Source organism: Narcine bancroftii, chromosome 7 (assembly GCF_036971445.1).
Source record: "Narcine bancroftii isolate sNarBan1 chromosome 7, sNarBan1.hap1, whole genome shotgun sequence".
Lineage (NCBI taxonomy): Eukaryota > Metazoa > Chordata > Chondrichthyes > Torpediniformes > Narcinidae > Narcine > Narcine bancroftii.
Window position 1 is genome coordinate 135,165,423 of NC_091475.1, and position 21,971 is coordinate 135,187,393.

General features: G+C 37.9%; 1 protein-coding gene across 5 annotated transcripts in view; it reads right to left on the minus strand.

Moving 5' to 3' along the window:
• Nucleotides 1–21,971, minus strand: part of yap1 (Yes1 associated transcriptional regulator) — a 149,477-nt gene that overhangs the window by 18,008 nt on the left and 109,498 nt on the right. For 3 of the 5 annotated variants that reach the window (XM_069890717.1, XM_069890718.1, XM_069890721.1), the window contains exon 3: nucleotides 12,651–12,764. The exons of the other annotated variants lie outside the window; for them this stretch is intronic. In XM_069890717.1, the coding sequence (XP_069746818.1) occupies nucleotides 12,651–12,764 (114 nt within the window). The remainder of the gene's footprint in view (nucleotides 1–12,650; nucleotides 12,765–21,971) is intronic. 5 annotated transcript variants of the gene reach the window in all.

The following is a 21,971-nucleotide window of genomic DNA, read 5'->3' on the forward strand; positions in this document are numbered from 1 at the left end:
TGCCCCCACACTCAACAAAGACAAGATTCCCTTTGTCTGCACCGACCAGCCAAGGAGCCTCCGCATTCAACATATCCTCTGCCATTTCCATCACCTACTACATGATCTCACCACCAAACACATCTTCCCCTCCCTGCCTTCCATAATGACTGCTCCCTCCCTGAATTCCTCACTCACCACTCCTTTCCTACCAATAGCCCCCTTGGTACCTACCTTTGTGACCATACCTCCATCCTCATTGCCACTTGTGGCTCCAAACTGTCCTTTCAAGTGAAAGCAACACTTCATTTGTGCATCTGCAAGGGTCATCTTCTGCACCCAGTGCTCCTATTGTGGTCTCTCTGATCTCAGAGAGACTGGACACAGACTGGGAGATTGCTTTGTTGAGCACCTTGGCTCTATCTGCCCCAATAGTGCTGATCTTCCAGAGGTCACTCATTTCAATTCCTCACCCCATTCCCATGCTAACACGTATGTCTAAGGTCTCCTGCATGCCAGACTGAGACCACCTGCAAATTGGAGGAAAATCCCCTCCCAGATTCCACCTGGGGACCCTCCAACTGGATGGCATTAACATCGACTTCTCTGATATCTGTTAGCCTCCATCCTTCCTCCCCCACATCTATCCCCACGTTTATTTCTCTAGCTCTGTCTGATGCTCTCTCTTTCCTTTTTGTTATGGGAATGCACATTGTATGGGATTTTTTTCAGTTTGCCATCATCTTTATCTGAATAAATATGCTTACAGTTTCTCGAGTGAGGTTATTTTCAAATGGAAAATACACAATAAATTGGCGACGAAGATTAAAAAAAATTTCCATACTCCAGACAACGGAATTTCAAATAAAAGGAATCGAGATGAGAATTTAATGAGAAAAAAAAAATGACAGGAATGACATCGAGCAGCACATGCTCAGCAGCAGTGGAAAAAGAGGGTCACAGAAGGAAGAAAAATCAGAAATCGAAACCTAAAAAAACAATCTTCCAAGGTTAGAAACCTCATGGAAAATTACAAAAGTTCTCACAGAGAGCCAGAATACCAAAGTGACTCCGAGGATGATGGGCATTGGTAGTAATGTACATTTGTAGTCTCTTTGATCACTAGTCAGAAAACCCAATGCAGAAATTCAAATCTATAAGGTCACAGTTAACCAAGCTCTGCAAGTCCCCAATTCCAAGAGTGGAGGAATTATTTCAAGCTCTTGCCCCACAAAAAAAATGTTTTATCCTTACTACTAAATAAGTAGAAAGATAAATTTAACTATGTTAACACTACAAGGAATTTATGCATAACTTCCACTAATCATGGCAACTATAGATCCCACGCTATTTAACCAGAAACATATAAAGTCTTTAAGTCACAGCCCATAGTCTTTTAGATGTACTGGAGGGTGTCTTTCTTGAATCTTCATGGGATGATGAACACTGAACTGGGGTATGACTTTTCAAATTTTCAGGACCAGATAACTTTTCGCTGTCTGGCGCTATTGGCTGTGTGTGCAATGGTGGAAAAAAGTTCATCTAAATTGGCAAGCATATCAACAAGTCGAACTGGATCTCGAATCAAGGAAGTATGTTGTTATCAACACCCACCTGGGATTGTTCACTTACACCAAGATGCCGTACGTAATATTGGCAAGCATATCAACAAGTCGAACTGGATCTCGAATCAAGGAAGTATGTTGTTATCAACACTCACCTGGGATTGTTCACTTACACCAAGATGCCATACGTAATATCATCAACTCCAGTGATATTTCAAACCTGTTATGCACAAACTATTGCAAGGACTAAATGTTGGATGTTATCTGGATTAGATCATCATCATGAGCCATGATGATGCAGAGCATCTAACAAATTTGAAAAAGGCCCTTGCCCAGCTAGAGTCTGAATGCATCAAGAGCAATGTGCATTTATGGTACCCTCAGTGACATATTTGGGATTTACGATTGATTGTGAAGGAGTTAGGATGGATACAGTGGGTGCTGAAGCAGTTCGTAGAGCAGAGTTAAAATTGTTCTTGGGTTTGGTTAAGCATTACAAAAGCAGATTCCCAACATGTCAACGCTGTGCAACCTGCTCAACCAATTGCTAAAAAAAGACCAGAAGTGGTGTTGGAATGCAGAAACTGACAGGCTTTTAATTGCTTGAGGAAACTGATGACCTCAAGGAACAATGTTCTCGTTCACTACAACCCAGACAAGGAGGTTACCCTCGCTGTTGATGCTTCACCTGTTTTAGGTGTGGCATTGTCACAAGTCACAGAAAAGGGAGAACAACTAGTGGCATATGCTTCTTGCTCTTTGATGGTCTGTGAACAAAACTATGCACAACTGGAGAAGTTGGGACTGGGCATGATCTTTGGTCTCAAGTAAATACACCAATACCTCTACGGTCGGAAGTTCACATTAGTGATGGACAATTAATCACTGAGTTTGAGCTTAAGCCCCAAGAGTTTATCATACGCAGCAAAATGAAATATCGATTGAAGAGGGTTGAACATTGTGGGGGACAAGAATAATCATCCCCAAGAAATAGCAAGAAGCCATTCTAAAAGACCTTCACACCAATCATCCAGTAAAGATCCGGGTGAAGGCTCTGACATGCATATCTGGTGGCCATCAATTGACGTAGACATTGAACATGGTGCGGAAATGCCACATCCATTAAGAAATGCAACAGAATGTACATCAAGCCGAAGCTAACCCATGGAAATGGCCATCATAACCATGGTACCAAATTCATATCGACTTCACTGGTCCATTTATGGGGGAAAACTTTCTGATTATGTTGATGCACACTCCAAATAGCCTATTGTATTGCGAATGCAAGCAACGAGAATGGAAAATAAAGGGTATGGATTACCCATAGAACTGGTTTCAGACAATGGACTGCAATTTGTATCAGACTTTTTCAAGTAGTTTCAGCAAGGTAACAATGTGCTGCACCTATTATCTGCACCTTACCATCCTAGTACTAATGGGGAAGCAGAGCGCTTCGTGCAGACGTTTAAAAGAGTGATGAAAGCAAAGAAGTGATGTGAAATATCATGGAGCCACAAAATTGCAGACTTTCTATTACCATACAGAACAACACTGCACTCCAATACAAAATGCACGCTGGCAGAACTAATGTTTGGATGCAACTTAAGAACCCAACATGCTACAGTACACCCAAACATTGGACTTTGTATTCTTAAGTCAACATCCCCGAGTAAGCCAACAAGATCTTTGGAGATCAGAGAACTAGTATTAGTAAGAGATTATTCGGCCAATAAAGAACTAAGTCCATAGTCATATTCGATACTAATGGGGAACAAGATATGGAAATGATACATCGAGCAGTTAAGAGCAATAAAGGACCCCATTTCCGTTCTGATTGCGGACAACCCCCCTGACATTCTGGTTGTGGCACAACCCAAGATGCCGGCCAAATACTGCACACACAGCCAATAGCGCCAGACAGTGAGAAGTTATCTGGTCTTGAAAATTTGAAAAGTCATACCCCAGTTCAGTGTTCATCATCCCATGAAGATTCAAGAAAGACACCCTCCAGCACATCTAAAACACTGTCTAGTGACTTAATGACTTTATTCAGTACATCTAAAAGACTATGGGCTGTGACTTGAAGACTTTATATGTTTCTGGTTAAATAGCGTGGGATCTATAGTTGCCATGATTAGTGGAAGTTATGCATAAATTCCTTGTAGTGTTAACATAATTAAATTTATCTTTCTATTTATTTAGCAGTAAGGATAAAACATTTTTTTTGTGGGGGAAGAGTGTTATGGGACTGCACATGACATCATATACAAGGAGTTGCTTTGTATGGGGTTTTTCAGTTTCATGCCATCTTGATCTGAATAAAGATGTTTACAGTTTCTCTTGAGTGAGGTTATTTTCATAGGGTCCTCTTTCTCCTTTATTCTAGCTCTGCATTCAGAGCCACCCCCTCCCTTGACCAATTCTCACCACACCTGTCCTCCGTCCAATTATCTCTTTTTGTCTTCCCCCTTCTCTTTCTTCCCTTCTCCCCAGCCTTTTAATTCAGGCATATCCCTATCTCAGGCCCGAAACATTCGTTATACATCCTTATCTTCTGTGGATCCTGCGAGACCTGCTTAGTTCCTCCAGCTTTTGTGTTTTCAGTGTCTGCAGACTTTCCTGTTTCACTCTCTTCCCAGTTACAATGTTAGATTTTTTTTTGTTAAGTAACCACAAAAATCTGATTAAATCTGGACTTGTTGCAATAATAATGATTGCACTTTCAACTGAAACCAGACAAGATGCGTTACTGCAGTAGTTGACACATTTGGATTAAATGGTTAGCGGGATAGATATGTAACAACAAGTATCCTACAGCACTATTTGCATCCACGCCGCTCTGAATACCAATTGGTATTTCTTCCATGGTTCCTCAGTAGTGTCCTTTGCTCATTCAGATTACAAACATTAGCTTCAGTCAAGACCCTCTCAATCATGGAGGTGACTAGGCTTCTCCAGTTTCATTTTATTGTCAGAGTACATACATGACATCACATACAATCCTGAAATTCCTTTTTCCTGTGGATGCGTGCAAAAAAAACTGTACACAGCGTAAACATGTAAACAAATAAAAGAACTGTAAACTGATAACAAATGTAAACAAACTGACTGTGCAATACAGAGACAGTAAAGAAAATTGAATTCTTGTAACTGAAATGCTCCATGCCAGACAATATTCTGTTGAATCTCCTACGTACTCTCTCTAATGCTGTCACACCTTCCCATAAATACATACAAGTACACCAGTTGAGACCTAACCAAAATTTTAAAAATTTGTTTCACAACCCCAATTAATGAAAGCCAGTATTCCGTGTACCTTCCCAACCACATCAACTTGTTGCACTGTCAAGTTCAAGAATTTTTGGGCTTGTACTCCAAGGTCCCTCTGTTTATTAATTCCAATAAGATCCCACCATTAACACACATCAACACCTCATCAGCACTCCAAAAATGCATTACTTCACAATAATATGGATTGAATTCTGTTTGACATTTATTAGCTCGTCACAAACATGTAATCACTCTGTTGCCCAACATACCATTCAAGTGTCTGTCAATCTTCGTATCATGCACAAATAATTCATTACTTTTTTCCCCATTCCACATCAAAATCATTCCCATATTACAAACAGCAAAGGTTTCAACACTGGTCCAAGAACACTACCACAGTATCAGGTACCCAATCATTAATACACCCCTCTGCCTCCTATTGCCAAGAGCATTTTGCATCCAGTTTACCATACTTCCCTGGATCTCATTGGACTTAATTTTTTGGATCAGTTTCCCATGTGGGACTTTTTGAAACAGTGTTTTGTCCATTCAATTACTTATACAATTTCTCTTGAATTGTTCTATCTCAGTACATGAAAGGTTAATAGAAAACACTTTCTCATACACGAAGTGTCCATATTAACATTCGCTGTGTAGTATATTATTAGCTCTAAAGATTGAATGAGATTCACTGTAATTCAGGGTTTGTTGTAAAAAGTGAGTCAATGGGACAGATTCTGACCTGTTGATATTAGAGATGGATGAATGACTTTCACCGAACAGGGACCTTGACATTTCCAGTAAATAGGCAGACCTTGATTTGGTATGAATTTGTTGCATGGTTTGGTTCAAATTCTATTCATACTGCAAGATTTCAATCCAACAATTTTGATCAAAACTACAATTACTAGAAGGTAGACTGTTTTCTTGGATCTTCCCACATGGATGTTTTAAATATAAAGAAAATTACCACAATTTCAAAAGTTACAGGAGAGATGCTTTAAAGAATTAAAACATTTATACAATCTGACAAGATAGAATATCTTGCAACACACAAATACACAGTAAGTAGTCACATTATACTAATAACCACCACAGAATACTGGCTGTTTTCCAACCTGGAATCCTTCAGTTCTGAGCACATTTCAACAATATCAGATTATGTACATTTCTTCACCTTTTCCGCTTCCTCGATATCTCTAATGAAAGGACAAGCAGTGCCATCTTGCCATTTCCCTTCACTTCTGTGAAGGATCAATAATGGTTACAGAAAACAAAATAAGAAAGATAACTAAATTTAGTAGGAACTTTGTTTTTTTAATAGCTCATTAAAATTCATGTTGTTCCATTCATTGATAATTCTATGTTTAAGACTCATGTTAAAGTTATTCTCAAAATAAATGTTAAAAAAAAATCTTCAATTTTCTGAGTAGATTGGCCAATCAACCTTTGACAGTGGAAGAACTAATTTCCTAGTGCTTTTATAAAGTTTACAAGACATTGTCAGTGCATCACCCCTTAAGAATAATCAGATAAGAACAAATAATGGCTTGTATTTAAATTTAAACATACAGCACAGTAACAGGCCCTTTCAGGCCCATTTAAAAGTCAAAACCCTTGTTTTGATTTTTAGTTATTTTGTGCTCATCTCTAAGAGAATCCTTGTATGGAGTGTTACCATAGTGACTATGATGTAATATGTCATAATAGCCACCCAGGTTAACGGCTTGCTCTTGCACATTCTACAGGATGTGAAGGAAGTGTGAGCATGAGAAATTTTTCTTTAAGATTACGTATCTCACTAAAAGCTTTTGTATCTCTTTAAGCTAGTATCTCTACCGAGCTTTGTATTACTATACAGTAAATGCTTTATTATTCATCATTATGAAGGTCTTAATGTGAGGCTATGCAAAATGTTTATCTGTTTTATCAACGAATTGAAACTACATAAAATAACAGCCACAGAGTTTGATTTGTTAGATTAAAGAGATCCAAATTTGGGATATCGCAGCTCACACTTTGGAAGATTGAAATTAGGATATATTAGAAAAAGAAAGTGTTGTCTCTAGCCTGTGCCGCCTAATTACACCTGTTTGACCTGCACCCCCAGTACATTTTTGAATGGTGGGAGGAAACCAGAGCCCCCAGGGAAAACCCACACAGACACGGGGAGAACATACAAACCCCTTACAGACGGCACAGGGTTTAAAACCCGGTCCCAATCGTTGGCGCCATAAAAGCGTTGCGCTAACCACTATGCCAACTGTGCCGCCACAAGGACTTATCCCATGGAGATGTCCAAGGGAGGAACTTTACAAATTGACCACGGCAAAAGTAACAAATTTATCCACAAGAAACTCTTACAAAGAGTATTGGGTCTCTCCTTTTGAGAGGATGATTATTTGGACAGCACTGGTGTCGGTGTTTTAGTACACAGTCATTTTCAAGGTTTAGTGCAACCCATTAAAAAGAAATTCTGGAGGGTGAACACTAAATGCTGTGGTCAATGTCTTGAAAGCACAGATGACATCTCCAGTAAAGGGAATTTAACCAAAAAAACCACACGTAACATTACCATCTTTAAACATTGTTTACAGATATATTGTCAACACAAAAATGCATTTACTTTAAGAGATAAAAAGTAGCTCCTCTCACTCAGAAAGTGTTCAGTTTGAAATCATCTCCCAGTCCAGTAGCTACATTCAATGGAACGTCCTACATAAATTTCTGAAGTGCTATCACAGCCAGACATTCAATTTTCTACCCATAACACAAGACCTCACAATCAAGGATAACATTTCGCTGTAATGTAGAGATAAAACTGAGAATATCAAATGTGCTTGATTTGAATACAACTTTTAATTATCTGTCCATTTTATGCAAAGATCCATAGACATTATTTAGAATTTAACTAGGGAACTAGATGGTACCAAATGTTCCAAAAATATTCCATTGTCTTGCACATTCTCGTGTTCCCTTCGTAAAGCTAGTGTGTACTTAAATGTTCCTCACTGAAAACACACAGCTAATTATAATTCCATGTTGTCACTGTGGGTGGGACTTGAATTGATTAACACTCAAGCAGGGACTGATTCTGAGAGCTTTTTGGTCTGTGCTGTGAGACCGCGTTCCCACTAATACTTGTCACTTTAAAAAAATTTTTTTTCAAATAAAACGATAGGGGACTCTATGGGTGTCAGCTTCTGAACGATTGCAAGTTTGGGATTGAGAAGGTATCACAATTCACAGCCCAATTCACATCAACGATTTTGGTTGCTAAAGATTGATATGAGGTAGAAATGATAAAGACAAAAACGTTAAGCTTATTAAGGCAGTAATCAAAACTGTTCAGATTAATCCATGTACCAGTGTATCACCGTCATTTATAGATCCAAAATCCTTAGACTTTCCCATCTTGCTGATTGTTTGAACTGCACCTTTACAGTTGCTCAACCCTGTGCTGTTATATTGTCCCAGGTTAAAAGTCCACCAATATTTTCCATGTCACTTTGTTCAATTGAAGTCATTTGCTTTCTTCTGGACACAGTTCTAACATGTCACGAAAAAACTTTGCAACTTAGACACACACAATATATTAAATTTTAACTGCACAATTAATTTCAGACATTATGCACAATGTGGAAGTAAATTATGGTTTTGTTTTTTTTTTACACAGCTGCTGCGTCACAGGAAATTATTGTCAATTTCCCGGAACACAGTCTGTGTAAAAAGATCGGAACGGAAATAAGGATTCATCCCCATTCCGCTATGTTACTTCCTCGACCCCTAGTAATTTCCATGATTACTTGTGGTCTAAACTGAACTACAGGCGATCTGTGAACAACGGGCTAATAAATAGGACATCCAGCCTATGAAAATAACGCACTTTAAGTATTCTGTCTAAACTCGCGGCGTGATACAGATATTTGGAGTTTTGGTTGTTCCTGTGTAAAATGCCACTCTAGAAAGGTGGGGAGACATTACAGAACAGAAATATAATTCAAGTTCTATGCTAAAAACATAACTGTGTTAGTAAAGATTCGTGTAAAATAATTCACTGATTTGATCTTTACACAAATAGGAGGAACAGCATCTTGTATTCTTTCCAACCAGATGACCTCAACCCTCCAATTTCTGGGAACCCCATCCCCGCCTTGCATTTGCTTATTTCTGGCCTCATTCCTCCTTACATCTTCCCCGCTTTCTTTACCTGCCAGCCAGCCACTTTCCTTCCTCCAGCTCTTCCCTCACTATCAGAATGTATTTTCCTTAGCCTCTTCCTTCTAGCACCTCTTAGCTTCTTACCTGTTTTCCATTTCTTCCCCCTCTTACCTGCATTCACCTATCATCTGCCAACCTGTGGGTCTCCTCTCCCTCATCCTCCCCGCCACCCCCCCAACCACCCTTTTTTTGAGTGTCTGCCCATTTCTTCCTATTCCTGATTAAGGATTTCTGCCAAAAACTTCGACTATTGGTTCTCATTGATGATGCTTGACCCATTGAATTCCTCCAGCATTTTGTTTATTTCTTTGCTTTTATTGTTTTGGCCAATTCTCTATTGTTGTTCAGACCAATTAACTTCATGGAAGAGGCCATCATAAACAAATAATTTTCTTGATGAATTGAACAACTATCAGAAGCAACAAAACCCAGACACACTTTAGTTTCCTGAATCTGCAGTTCTATGTCTGTGAGATCTGGGGGTAATGGCAGATGGGTAATGGGTAATGGAAGTTATGTTCTTCAACTTATTCCTCCATCAAGTATCCTAAAATGCAAATAACAGATATTTTTACAAGTCAATTTATTGATGCTGCCCTTTCACAATAAGCCTCAACTTTCTAGTTTAGGATTTATTTCAAATGGATCTCCACTATAAATATGATTGGTGCTGTGCACTTTCGCATATAGTGTACATAATAGCTGCTTTCAGATGGCCAGAATACCTGACTGTAAAGCCGCCTATTCTACCCCAATGCGGCTGTTGGGTGGCCACCTGAAAGTGGAGAACCCAGCCAGGAGGAGCACTTACCTAACCCTCCTCGTGTAGGTATATTCTCTGGCTCGTTGAATCCCCCGTTGCACCTGAAAGCAGCAGTGGGACTATGGCCACAGTCCACAGGAGCCCGTGTTCACTCAGATGCGGCTCTCCTTCAGCCAGTACGTTCAGGTGACAGAAAGGTGTCTTCTCCGCAGTCACCTGAACGTCCCAACTGCACTCCACCAGCTGCGTCCGCCAGTGCATTATCTATGTCCGAGCACCTGAAAGCGACTAATGTGGAATCAAATGCTCATTTATTACCTCAACATCAGATCACTTAAACCACTCAAGTTTCTCAAACTTGAAGGAGGAGTAAAATGTTCCAAGTATTTTTACCTTCCTCAAAGTGAACAAAATATAAAAAGATAGAGATTGCAACTAGTTGCAACACAGTAATTATTTACTTATTCTGCTCCAATCATAGTATTTCAGGAATAGCAGTGGCAGGAATTTATTATGTTTTATGGCAGTCGTGCACTACTAGTTAGAAAAATATATTACAATAAGCAAATTAGCTACAGAGTTTTCATGACCAGGTTTCATATACAAATGGCAGAATATAATTATGCTGCTTCCTTCAATCCCTTGGCCATAAAAAGTATGAGCATAAGAAACAGACCATTAAGGTTTACTGCAGACCAGTATGAAATAGAATACTTCCTCACCTTATTCAGCAACTGGCCCAGAAAACCGATTTTTCATTTATCATTACAGATTAGGAACATATCCACTTTCCTCCTCTACATCCTCATGGAACAATATGCATGAGCCCGAAAAAAGCCTTTTACACCCTCTGTTCTCTCCTTCTCTAGCACTTATAAATTGCTGCATATTATTTTACACTACATCCAATGCATTAATGCTCTAGCAGTTATTGTCAAATGCATTTAAGGAGGTACAGAAGATGGTGATCTAAATAAATATATGCTTGACTATGTTCATTCGGTCAAACTCTGTTCCACTGATGTAGAAACATCATAGATTATTTTAAAAAAGACTAGATCAAATGCATTTTGTGATCTTTTGCACTGGGTTTTGAAAGCAGATTCTTGGAAACAGACCTTGTTTATAAACAGGCAAAGCCCCCCACCCCCAGGGAAAGCTGCTCAGTATTGGGAGTTTCCACGAACTAATTTCTAGGGGGACTTTAAAAGGTAAATAAAGGCTCTTCTATCCACAGGAACAAGATGCATTTAAAAACCTCTTAAATAGAAGATTTACATGAATGAAAATGCTGCAGTATATAAATATATATATTTTTAAGTGAAATTTCAGTCATTTAAAAATACAAAAAGTAAAAATTAACTAACTCAAATTGCCTGGTTATTATTCTTTCAAGGAAGTTGTTGCACATTTTTCTTTAGAAAACTCCTCAATTGTATCAATTCATAGTAGATCTTGCATTTGGCAATAGACAAGAAAATAGTAATTCAGGGCTATTGAAAATACACTCAAGGTGGCTTCAATTTATACTGGAACAACCAAGTCCCATTAAAGGTCCCCAAAATGAACTTGTTACATTACATACCATCTTCAATAGTGATTGACATGGTCAATATGACAACACAAGTTGTACTGGTTGAACATTGATGTCTAAGTCAGTCTCGCAAAAAATAACTTTTTGTTTTAACTGGCTTAATATTTTGAAGATTAACCAGATAAGAATGTTGTACTCAATTCTGTCGAATACTACAAAAGAAAGCAGTTCACCCAGAATCACACTTATTAAACTCATTTCTGGCCATTACAATATACACCTTGTAAAGATGGACAGAAAATAGAAACAATACACAAAATATATTGACTGTACAAAGTGTGTTCAGGTTGCCAATGAAGGTTAGCAACTTAGAAAAATATGTTCTTGGCTTGCAAAAAGAAATAAATCAAAACCACAATATAATGTCCCTGACCTCACATGTGAGAGGGAAACTCTTTCAAGTTCAATACAACCAACAGCTTGTCTCTATTTAGCCTTGTTTAGATCTATTCTCCACCAGCACACATGCACACCACCCTCCCCCCCCCCCACTCCGCCCCTTCAGTTACACTTGAGCTCTTTGACTCGGAAAGCCTGGAAGAGATTAAGTATTCCACCGCAAAGGAAGTCCTGGCACATACTCAAGTCTGTCTGGGATACTTTGGCAGTACTATAAGCAAATTCACAAGTGGTGGGCCCACACTGGGAAAGCAGAAATGAAACACTACATTTAGAGCACATCAGTGGGCTATACAGCAGTTATCTAAAGCAAAAAGATACCCAGTCAAGTTTCACACAAGTGGCAAATTATATTTTTCCTTCAGAAGAATCATTACTTCACGCGAGGATATACGTACAATGGGGGGGATTGGAAAAAAAAACAATGATCAAGCACTTTTCTGTTGAATCAAAGCCGAGTAACTGGCAAAAATTAAAAGACCGACTTGTACAATTACTTTGAAATGATTACCAGCTTATCTTAAAAAGGCAAACGAGGATGTGAGATAAAAAGCATATTGTTGTGGTTATAATTGACTTCATATCTCTGGTAAAGAAAGAGTTAAATCTGCTCTCCAATGTGGGGCCCATTGTGGCTGTTAGGTCAACACTTGTAAAGCTTCAAAGAGTTTATTTCCTCCCAGTCTGACCTGTTCAGTGATCTGCACACTGTTTTGATTTAGCTCTTGCCAGTCAGAGACTAGCACAACGAAATATTGCAATCCGCTTAGTAAAAAATTTCCACAAGGATTACTACAAAGTTTAGCTCGACAGTTTAAAAAGACAAGTCAAGCATTACCTGTAGCAAAGGCTCACTTACCATAGCGTGGATCAAGCCTTGGGTCCAACCAAGATGTGGTCTTGTTTTTGTGGTTAATGTAGTAAATCTCCCCATCTGGGGTTATGCCTTGCTCCCAGCCATCGGGAAGTGGGCCTGAACAAAAAGTAAAGGAATTTATGGTGGGCTGCTAAGCAGAGTGAAATATTGCAAGCTCAATAATTACATGACCGCCAGAAAATATTTAAAAAAAATCAAAGAAAACAAATATTACTAAATAAATCTTTTAAGTTGTGTATTTAGGCAAGAGTCCTGCACACAACAGTATAAGACAGATTACTAAAGCATAATTTTATTGGAATTCATCCATAATAGCTTTTGAGACTTGCAATATTCTTTTCAGATGCAGCCAGTGAATGAGACCCCGTGGACTGGACTTAACTTAGGGTTCAAATGTTCCTCATTTATTTTACAAAAGAGGTCAAAGTTTCAATTTAGTTATAATGAGGAGGTAGAAAACGGATGGCTGTATAGCTTTAATGTCAAATGTTACCCTTTTAATAAGCATAACACAAAAATACATTGTTTCAAAGTAGTAGAGATGTCCCATCCCATTTAATTACTGCACGTGGAACTGTCATGTTAGCTCACGAAGTAAGATAAGGACAATCTGGGAAGGGAGATTAATGAAAGGCCAAACAAAAGATGAAAGTCCACAATTGATGTAGTGGGTTGGAACCTGCCAAGCTGTTAATTAACCACCTTCTTAACTTAAGTTGGCAAGGGAAACATTTGGAAAGAGTCTGAAGCTCTCTTACAAAGGAGTAAAAAAAATCTCATCACAAATTGTTTGTGCATGCAGGTCAAAATATTTAAGCTTTTATAAAGTGAATTCTCCTTTCATATTTTGAAGTTACTGGAAGTGCAATTTAAGCTCTCAGAAACACCATGAATAATTTATTCCTGTCCAAAGAAAGTGAATAAGGACAGGGAATGAATTGGAGAATTTTCACAAATGTAATGTTATAGAGATACACTGTGCTATAATGAGATGCTGCAAATATTAATAAGGTTATTTTTGTCTCTCTCCTGGCCCCTCTTTCAAAAATATGGCTCCAGAAACTGGATTAAGTTGCATGTTATGGATTTCTGAAGAACATTTTTGGCTTCTGTAAATGTATTAATCAACTTCAAAGATGGCTAACTTACAGGGTTTTCACTGAAGCAGAACAAACTGAACAAATAAATGTTCTTTACACGACATTAATTTTATCAGTTTCCTTGGTTCAAAGTAGGTAGTTCTACAAATTTGTGTGTACAAGTTTTTCATTCCTTTTTTTAATTACTCAATGTCCAATCCCAATGAATCACACTTCTCAATTTTCTGCATGTAAAAGTTGAACCAACTAATACATATGGAAACATTTGGTGAAAAACTATGTAAACTATCAGACACTAACCAACAAATTCTGCAAGTCAGTCTGACTGAATATCTGGAGAAAAGATTTAATATAATCTCTCCATTTCACATCTGGAGACCAACCTTTTCTGCCTGGAGAAACAAGTTCCAACATCGTCAGAGAAATAAATTTCCACTCCGTGAAACATGCAATTTTACAGGTTAAAATATGAAGATGCGAGTTTGTACGAATTATTGCAGATATTTGGAGCCACTCATTTCTCAGTGAAACATATTCAAATTAATTGAAAAAATATGCATTGAAAAAAATACTACCTGTAGTAAGATTTAACATTTCTGCATTTGTTTTAACAAAAATCTATCTTTGAGTGCTCTCTCAGCAAATCTGAAATTAACACAAATGCAATCCAGCAATAAATTACAACCTTTTATGCAATACACATGATTATTGCACGCTGTTATTTCAGCCCCAGAAACCAGGTTCAAATCCAATGCTACTTGTAAACAGTTTACATGGATTTCCTTCGGGTTATGAGTTTTCCGTCCATGTTCCAACCCTGTATGGTTGGTAGGTTAATTGGCCACATGGGTGTATTTACACAGCATGGGCTCATGGACAAGCATCCATAGGAAGTAAAGAATCTCATGTATGTGTGGCGCACTTCATCCCATCATCTGCAGATTTTCTTAGATAACCTCTTATTTATGAAGTGCATCTCTCTCTAATGCACAATAAAAATAAAGCAAGTTTTCTTTCAATTGTAAAGATCAAATTATTTGTTAAAAATATGCTGCTTTCACCAGTTTAAAAAAATCAACTCTCCACTTTATCTTTTTCCTTGCAAATTTCCTCTCCAAAATAAAATCAAATTGCAAAACTTTATATTTTACCAAATTAAAATCACAAACCCATACAAAGTGCTGTTGGACTCCAGGATAAAATATTCTCACCTGATATTCACATAGTGTACTACAGCATCCATTTGATGGGTACAAGCATCAAAACATATTCATTTTACCCCAATCCAAATGATGCCAATTTAGTACCATTACAGCCACATTAATTAATGGTGTGAGATTCAAATTTGGAAACACCTAGTCATATTCCTCATTGGAAGTATATACATACATATATACACACACACTCAAAAGCTGCTTTCAGGTGGCCAGAATACTCCGATGTAAAGTCGCCTATTTATTCTACTTGAATGTGGCTGTTGGGAGGCCACCTGAAAATGGAAAACCTGGTCCCGGGGAGTACTTACTCAACCCACCTCGGGGAGGTATATTCTCCGCTTCCAAGCAGTCCCCCGAGGCACTTGAAAGAATCAGCGGCTGCTGGGGGGGGGGGGGGGGGGGGGGGGGCGGGCTGATGATGTCAGGGTGAGGTTGTCAGCCTGAGACGCTTTGGTGCGATTTCTGAAAAACTGGAGAGTGTGCAGGCTCGGCATTACCAGTTCAGTCACATTTTTTGGTACATTAGAGGCATTTCTCTTCTCTGCTCCTGGCCTGCCACGATCCTGTGTCCCTTTCTGCTTCAGCCTCGACGCGCTACAAATGACGTCACGACAGCGGGTGGGACTACGGCTACAGTCGACAGGAGCCAGCGTTCGCTCTGTCTTTCAGGTGCCAGAACAGCGCCTTCAGTGCTGCCACATGAACGTTGATTTGAACACACCCACAGCTGCATTCTTGGAGCGATTGCATCTGAAAGTGGCTAGAGATACTTCATGTAATCAGACTTCTGAATATATCCCTTGGAGATCAACAACAGCCTACAGCCGATCTTTAAGTGTTTTTTAATCATTGGATAATTATCTGCTTTGTTCACAACAATACTGTTGAAATCCAGTGAGGAATTCATTGGGGATTAGGTAATATCCTACTGTTCTGCTAAAGCTAGCCAAAGCACAAGAAACCAACCAGTTCATTTCGTGTCAGATTTTGCTATAAGCCTCACACTACATACATGGAATAACTTGACGTATCAATCAATGATGCAAACATTTTATTGTATCTTTATTTAATTCTTTATCCATACATTCAATATTCAATTAGTCGGTAATTATTTTCAAATGATTTCAAATTCAAATGGAGGAACTATTGATAATATTGAACTGGGTAGGTTGTAAGTAGTAACGCAGGTGTGTATTTACCTCAAAAAATGTATCTAAAGTGAATAAAATTCATAACCTCCACGCTCTGCCTCATTAGCTCCCCAGTACTGAATCATTCTGGACAAAGAAACGCCTTGGATAGCTCAGTCAATGCCAGTATTCCTTATATAAATGTCTAAAAAGGGTTGGAATATCACAAGGCCATTCAGCTAATTTTTGAAAACTTTTAGAAAGTTTAGGCAAACCTAGTAACAACCATACATATCAAACTATTGATTTGATTGGGAGATTGGAGAACTTCAATGCAGAGATGATCAGAAACTTATAAAAGGGTAATAAACCACAAAAAAAACCAAGTAGATGGTCAAGTGGCCTGTTCCACCTTGCAATTGCATTTTGCCTGTTCTGAGCTTTGTCCTTAATCCACTTATCCACATTATCTCCATTAAGGTCTATAAGAATAAAACTTCTCTCAATTTCAATACTCTTTCAGTATACAAAATGTCAGAAATAGTTGCACCTGTGCCCAGCTGACACTGTTAGGACTTCTGGCTGCATCCCCTGAGGTCCAGTTGGTGCCTGATTCCGGGAAGCAGAGCTGGAGCCACTAAGATCAGAAGCCCAAGGGAGCATCCTTTGACCAATGGGCCATGGTCCTTGCTCTGAGAGCCAGGTCTGAGCAGAGCCAGCCAAATATCCTTAAAACTGAATTTGCAATTTTTGGAAAAGAATGCCAAATAATGTAGGGGAAAAAAACATGAAAATGGACTTTGAGTGACCAGTGACATCGAATGGAAAATTAAATACCATGTTGATTAGATTTTCATTTGGTGTCTAAAAGTATCTGCAAAATAAATAAAAAATAAATCTTTGGACACAAACTTCACATGGGTCATTCAATTGAGGATTAATGCACATTTTTGCATGAAAAACAAAATCCACAACCAAAAGTCTATTCATACTGTGATGGTAAATGCTGACCTCAGAGTTGCTTCTTTTAAACTACAAAATTAAATTATTAAGCAATGTCCTGAAGGACAAATAGGATCATCTTCAAAGTCAAAAACTCCAACAGCCCTCACCTCCCATTAATTAGGGAATTTCTTCATCAGCTATCTGCAGACTAAATTTCAAACCTTCAATCATATTAATTCATTTGATTTCACACCCATCAGATTCTTCTCCCTTTAGCAATGCTGACCAATTCAAATGTGCTCTTTCTGTCATGTCAAGGACTAAAATAATTCCATTACTCATCTACATCCTTAGTAATTTCCCCTGAAAATTAATAAAACCCTTAAACAAAAACAAAATTGCACGTGTTTAATGAAGAATCCCTCCAGGATATTCACTCCAAGTAGTACTAGTTTTATATTCTCTTGGAAAAAAAATGGTGATGCTGTCAGACATTCTGTAATGGCCGCACTGCCTCGGACCCCAGAAGAGCAGGGATTGGAAATGCAGCACTCCTCCGAAGGTTTGAACTGATCTGGAATCTTGTGTAGCTACAGAGGATGAGGAAGCACTGGAGGTGAATCCACAGGCACTCATTGTCTCTCTTTTGCTTCTCTTTCTGACTGTAAAGGAGTGACAGGCAATGCTAATGGTGAATCTCTGCCTATGGCAGACTAAAAGGCAATTTCATGTAATATGACATTAAAGAGTTGCTGGTAATGATATCCAATTTCTCTAGATATGAATGCCAATATTTCATTCATTTTCTTCACCACTAATTCAACCTGGAGGTTAATCTTTATAGAGTATCCGGCATGAGGACTTCGATATCCCTTTGCACCTCCGCCTACTCTGACCACAGACAGGCATGATAGACTAATCATTGGAAACAACAACAACCATTACTGCATGAATACAATTTAATGGATAGGATTTAAAGGATAGTTAGAAACAAATCAATGATCTTGGAGATGCATCATCTGAGCATGTGACTTCTGGCTGACTACAACATGATGTAGGCATAACTATCAGGTACTACTGTCTACTTTCTATCTTTTACTTCTGAAATGTTTGCCTTCTTCCACAAATGTGGCTTCCCCTCCACCACTATCAGCTCAGCACTTAGCTGCATATCCTCTATTTCCCGCTCATTTGCCTGGCCCCCTCTTCCCCCAGATGCAACAAACATAGAATCCACCTCATCCTCACCTACCATCCCACCACCCTCCGCATCCAAAATATAATTCACCAGAATTTCCGGCACATTACAGGATGCCACCACCAGGCACATTTTTCCCTTTCCTCCCCTCTGGGCCTTCTGCAGGGACTGCTCCCTCCACGATTCCCTTGTGCACTCATCCCTCCCCACCCATCGCATCTCTGGCACCTTCTCCTGTGCCCGTTGTTAGGTGCAACACTTGCACCCACACCACCTCCCTCACCATGGTCCAGGGCCCCACACAAGCCTTTCATGTGAAGCAACACTTTTTTTTTTGAATATTTTATTTAGAACTTTTCAAATATATAATACAAAATAACTACCCCTCCCCATCACCCCCTCCCACCACCCCCTCCCACCCAATAACACCCCCAAAGAAAGAGATTAAAACAACCACAAATACAATCAACTGCTATGGATCAGAGCAACGAATCATAAGATTCAAATTTGAAACACGTTTGGTCTAAATATGGGCTCCACACTTTCTGGAAAAAAAATAAAATTGTCACTTAAATTATATGTTTTTTTTCCCAATAGAATACAAGATTTCATTTCCATATGCCATCTCTGTAATCCCAGATCAATCTCGTTTTTCCAAGTAATAGCTATATATTTTCTTGCAACAGCCATCACTAATCTTAAAAACGCAATTTGATACATAGTCATTCTCAATTTCAAACAAAGCATTTTAACATTACCTAATAAAAATAATGTTGGATCCATTGCTAATTGAACTTTTTAAACTTTCTCCTTAAGTCATATCCAAAATGATTTAACACTATTATATAACCAAGTCAAATATAAAAAAGAATCTACTTCTTTACAACATCTAAAACATTCAATACTTTAAACTAAAAACTCTATTCTAACCTATCGAATGCCTTCTCAACATCAAAGACTATTGATAAGTCAGATTTCTTCTGAGAAATATGAATCTAACTGATTAATTTTGGAATAAAGTCTGCAAAATAATGATTTTTAAATAAATCCAACCTGATCTGAATGAATTAAACTTGGTAAATAGTCAAATCTATCTGCTAAAACCTTAGCTACAATTTTATAATCAACATTTGACAACAAAAAAGGTCAGAAAGAGATCCATTGAAGGCTGAATCTATCTTTAACAGTACTTGTTATAATTACATTAGAAAAATAATCTGGTAAGGAATGAACCTCCATTGCCTGTTTCAAAGCATCCATCAAAAGAGGCATGAACAAATCCCGAATTTTTTTAATAAAATTTTGATGTAAACCCATCTTTATCAGGAGACTTTCCATTCGGCATTGATTTAAGTGCATCAACAATTTTTCCAAATGTAAAAGGGGAGTCCAACCCATTATGTTCTCAATTATTCATAAAAATGTAACTGAAGTTCATCTTAAAAATTATTAATTTTAACATCATCACTATCAGATACAATTTTGCATAAAATTCCTTGAGTCATTTATATCTTGAGGTTTATATGTAATTTTGAATCCTTTTTAATAGCATTAATTGTTTTAGAAGCCTGTTCTGTCTTTAATTGCCATGCTAATATTTATGAGCTCTCTCCCCTAATTCATAATATTGTTTAATATTGTCTAATCTTCTGTTCTACAAGTCTATTTTGAATTATAATCCTTTTTATTTAATAACCATCTTTTTCCTCCGTTGAGTCCTTTTGTATATCATTCTCTAAACACTCTCTTTATCCAATTTATCAACTTTCTTAGAATACTGTTTCTTAATTTTAGAAGATAAACTAATAATCTGTCCTCTTAAATAATCTTTTAAAGATTATCAATATAAATGTGCTCTCAACCGAATCTCTTAAAAAGTTACAAAATACAACATTTCTTAACAATGAAGAATTAATTAAATTTCCATCTATAAATCTTATCTATCTTTTCAGAACCTATACATGTTATTAGCGAAAAAGAATGATCTAACAAAATTCTACTTTTATATTCAGCATATATTATAGGTCCTTGCAACTGTGCCGATAATAAGAAAAAGTCTATTCAAGAATAAGAATCATATCTAAAGGAATAAAATGAATAATCCTTCTCCTTAGGATTTAATCTTCTCCAAATATCCACTAAATTAATTTCTTTCATCAATGATAAAATTCATTTTGTCATGTTTGTTTTAGTCACCGTCTTCAGAGATTTATCTAATAATGGATCTAAACAACAATTAAAATCTCCATCGGTCATTATATTGTCATGTTCTTCTGCCAGATTAAAAAAAAAATCTTGAATAAATTTCTCATCATCAACATTTGGGGCATAAATATTCAAAAGTGTCCAATATCCTGAATAGATTTGACAATTTACAACAACAAACTACCTGCTGAATCATTAATTACTGATTCTAATTTAAAAGGAAATTTCTTATTAACCAAAATTCCATTTGCTCTTGAATTAAAAGATAACCTGACCAACCCAGTCTCTTTTTAACTTTTGGTGTTCCTTTTCAGTCAAGTGAGTCTCTTGTAAAAAATACCAATATCTACTTTCATTTTCTTTATGTAAGCCTTTTCTCTTGTGTTATTGAGCCCATTCACATTAAATGTCACAAAACTCAAATTAGCCACCGACATATTTAACACTTAAAGCATAAAACTCCCGCCACTCGTGATGATGGGACTCCAGTCCACAGCAGTTCTTCAAAATAAATCTACAGCAATAGAAAAGAAAAAAAACCCAAAATGAAAAAGTAGCACTATTTCCCTCTATTGTATGGGAAGTGACCAATGCCACCAAGTTGCTGACGACTTTGGAAGGAGAAATAAATAAGTCCGCCTCCCCCTAACAGAATACATAGAAAAAAAAAGCAACAGTAATCAAGCTGCTTTCAAGTCTCTGTTAACCTGGTCCATCACCAATATCAATTTCAGTTAGTTCATGACACTCCACCTTCTGTGAACCATTTCTTTTCTTCTCTTGGGCCATCTTAACTTGTTGGAAAGACTGATCTTGACTCCCCTTCTGCTTATTATCAGGCAATGAATTAGCATGAGGCATCCCTTCGGAGCTCCCCCAAGGGGCCTCACAAAATGAAGGACGAACGCGACGATTGAGCAGGCTGCACGAGGCCCGCAGCGCTGCCCTCTAATTGGCCACAACTAAAAGAGCTTAACTGGCCTATCAAGGAAAGTGGATCAGAGACACACCAATCAGTGCTGTGAGGGTTTTGACCACACCCCTCAGCTTGAGAATAAAAGCAGGGCAGTGAGCCCAATAAAGCTGAGTGTGCTAACTACACTCAACTGGGTTTGTGTCGTTCTTTCTGGGAACAGCGTGCTCTTTCTAAGCTAACCTGCATGCAGCTATAACTTCTCCTGTGCTATAGGCTCTGCAGAGCCATAGCTCATAGCAGCTAGCTATAAGCAAATAAAAGAGCTTCAGCTTCATCTTCATCACAAAGAATTGCCACCGATATTCTCCATAAAAGACCTTAATTGTGGCAGGATATCTAAAAGCAAATTTTTATCCTTTTTTCCATAAAACAGCCATTGCAGAATTAAATTCCTTGCAATGTTTGATAATAATTTGACTCAGATCTGCACAGAAAAATACTCTATTTCCAACCAGCAGATGTTTTCTCGCATTCCGAACTGCAACCCTCCAATATAATTTCCTTATCTTGATATCATATACATTTAATTAGA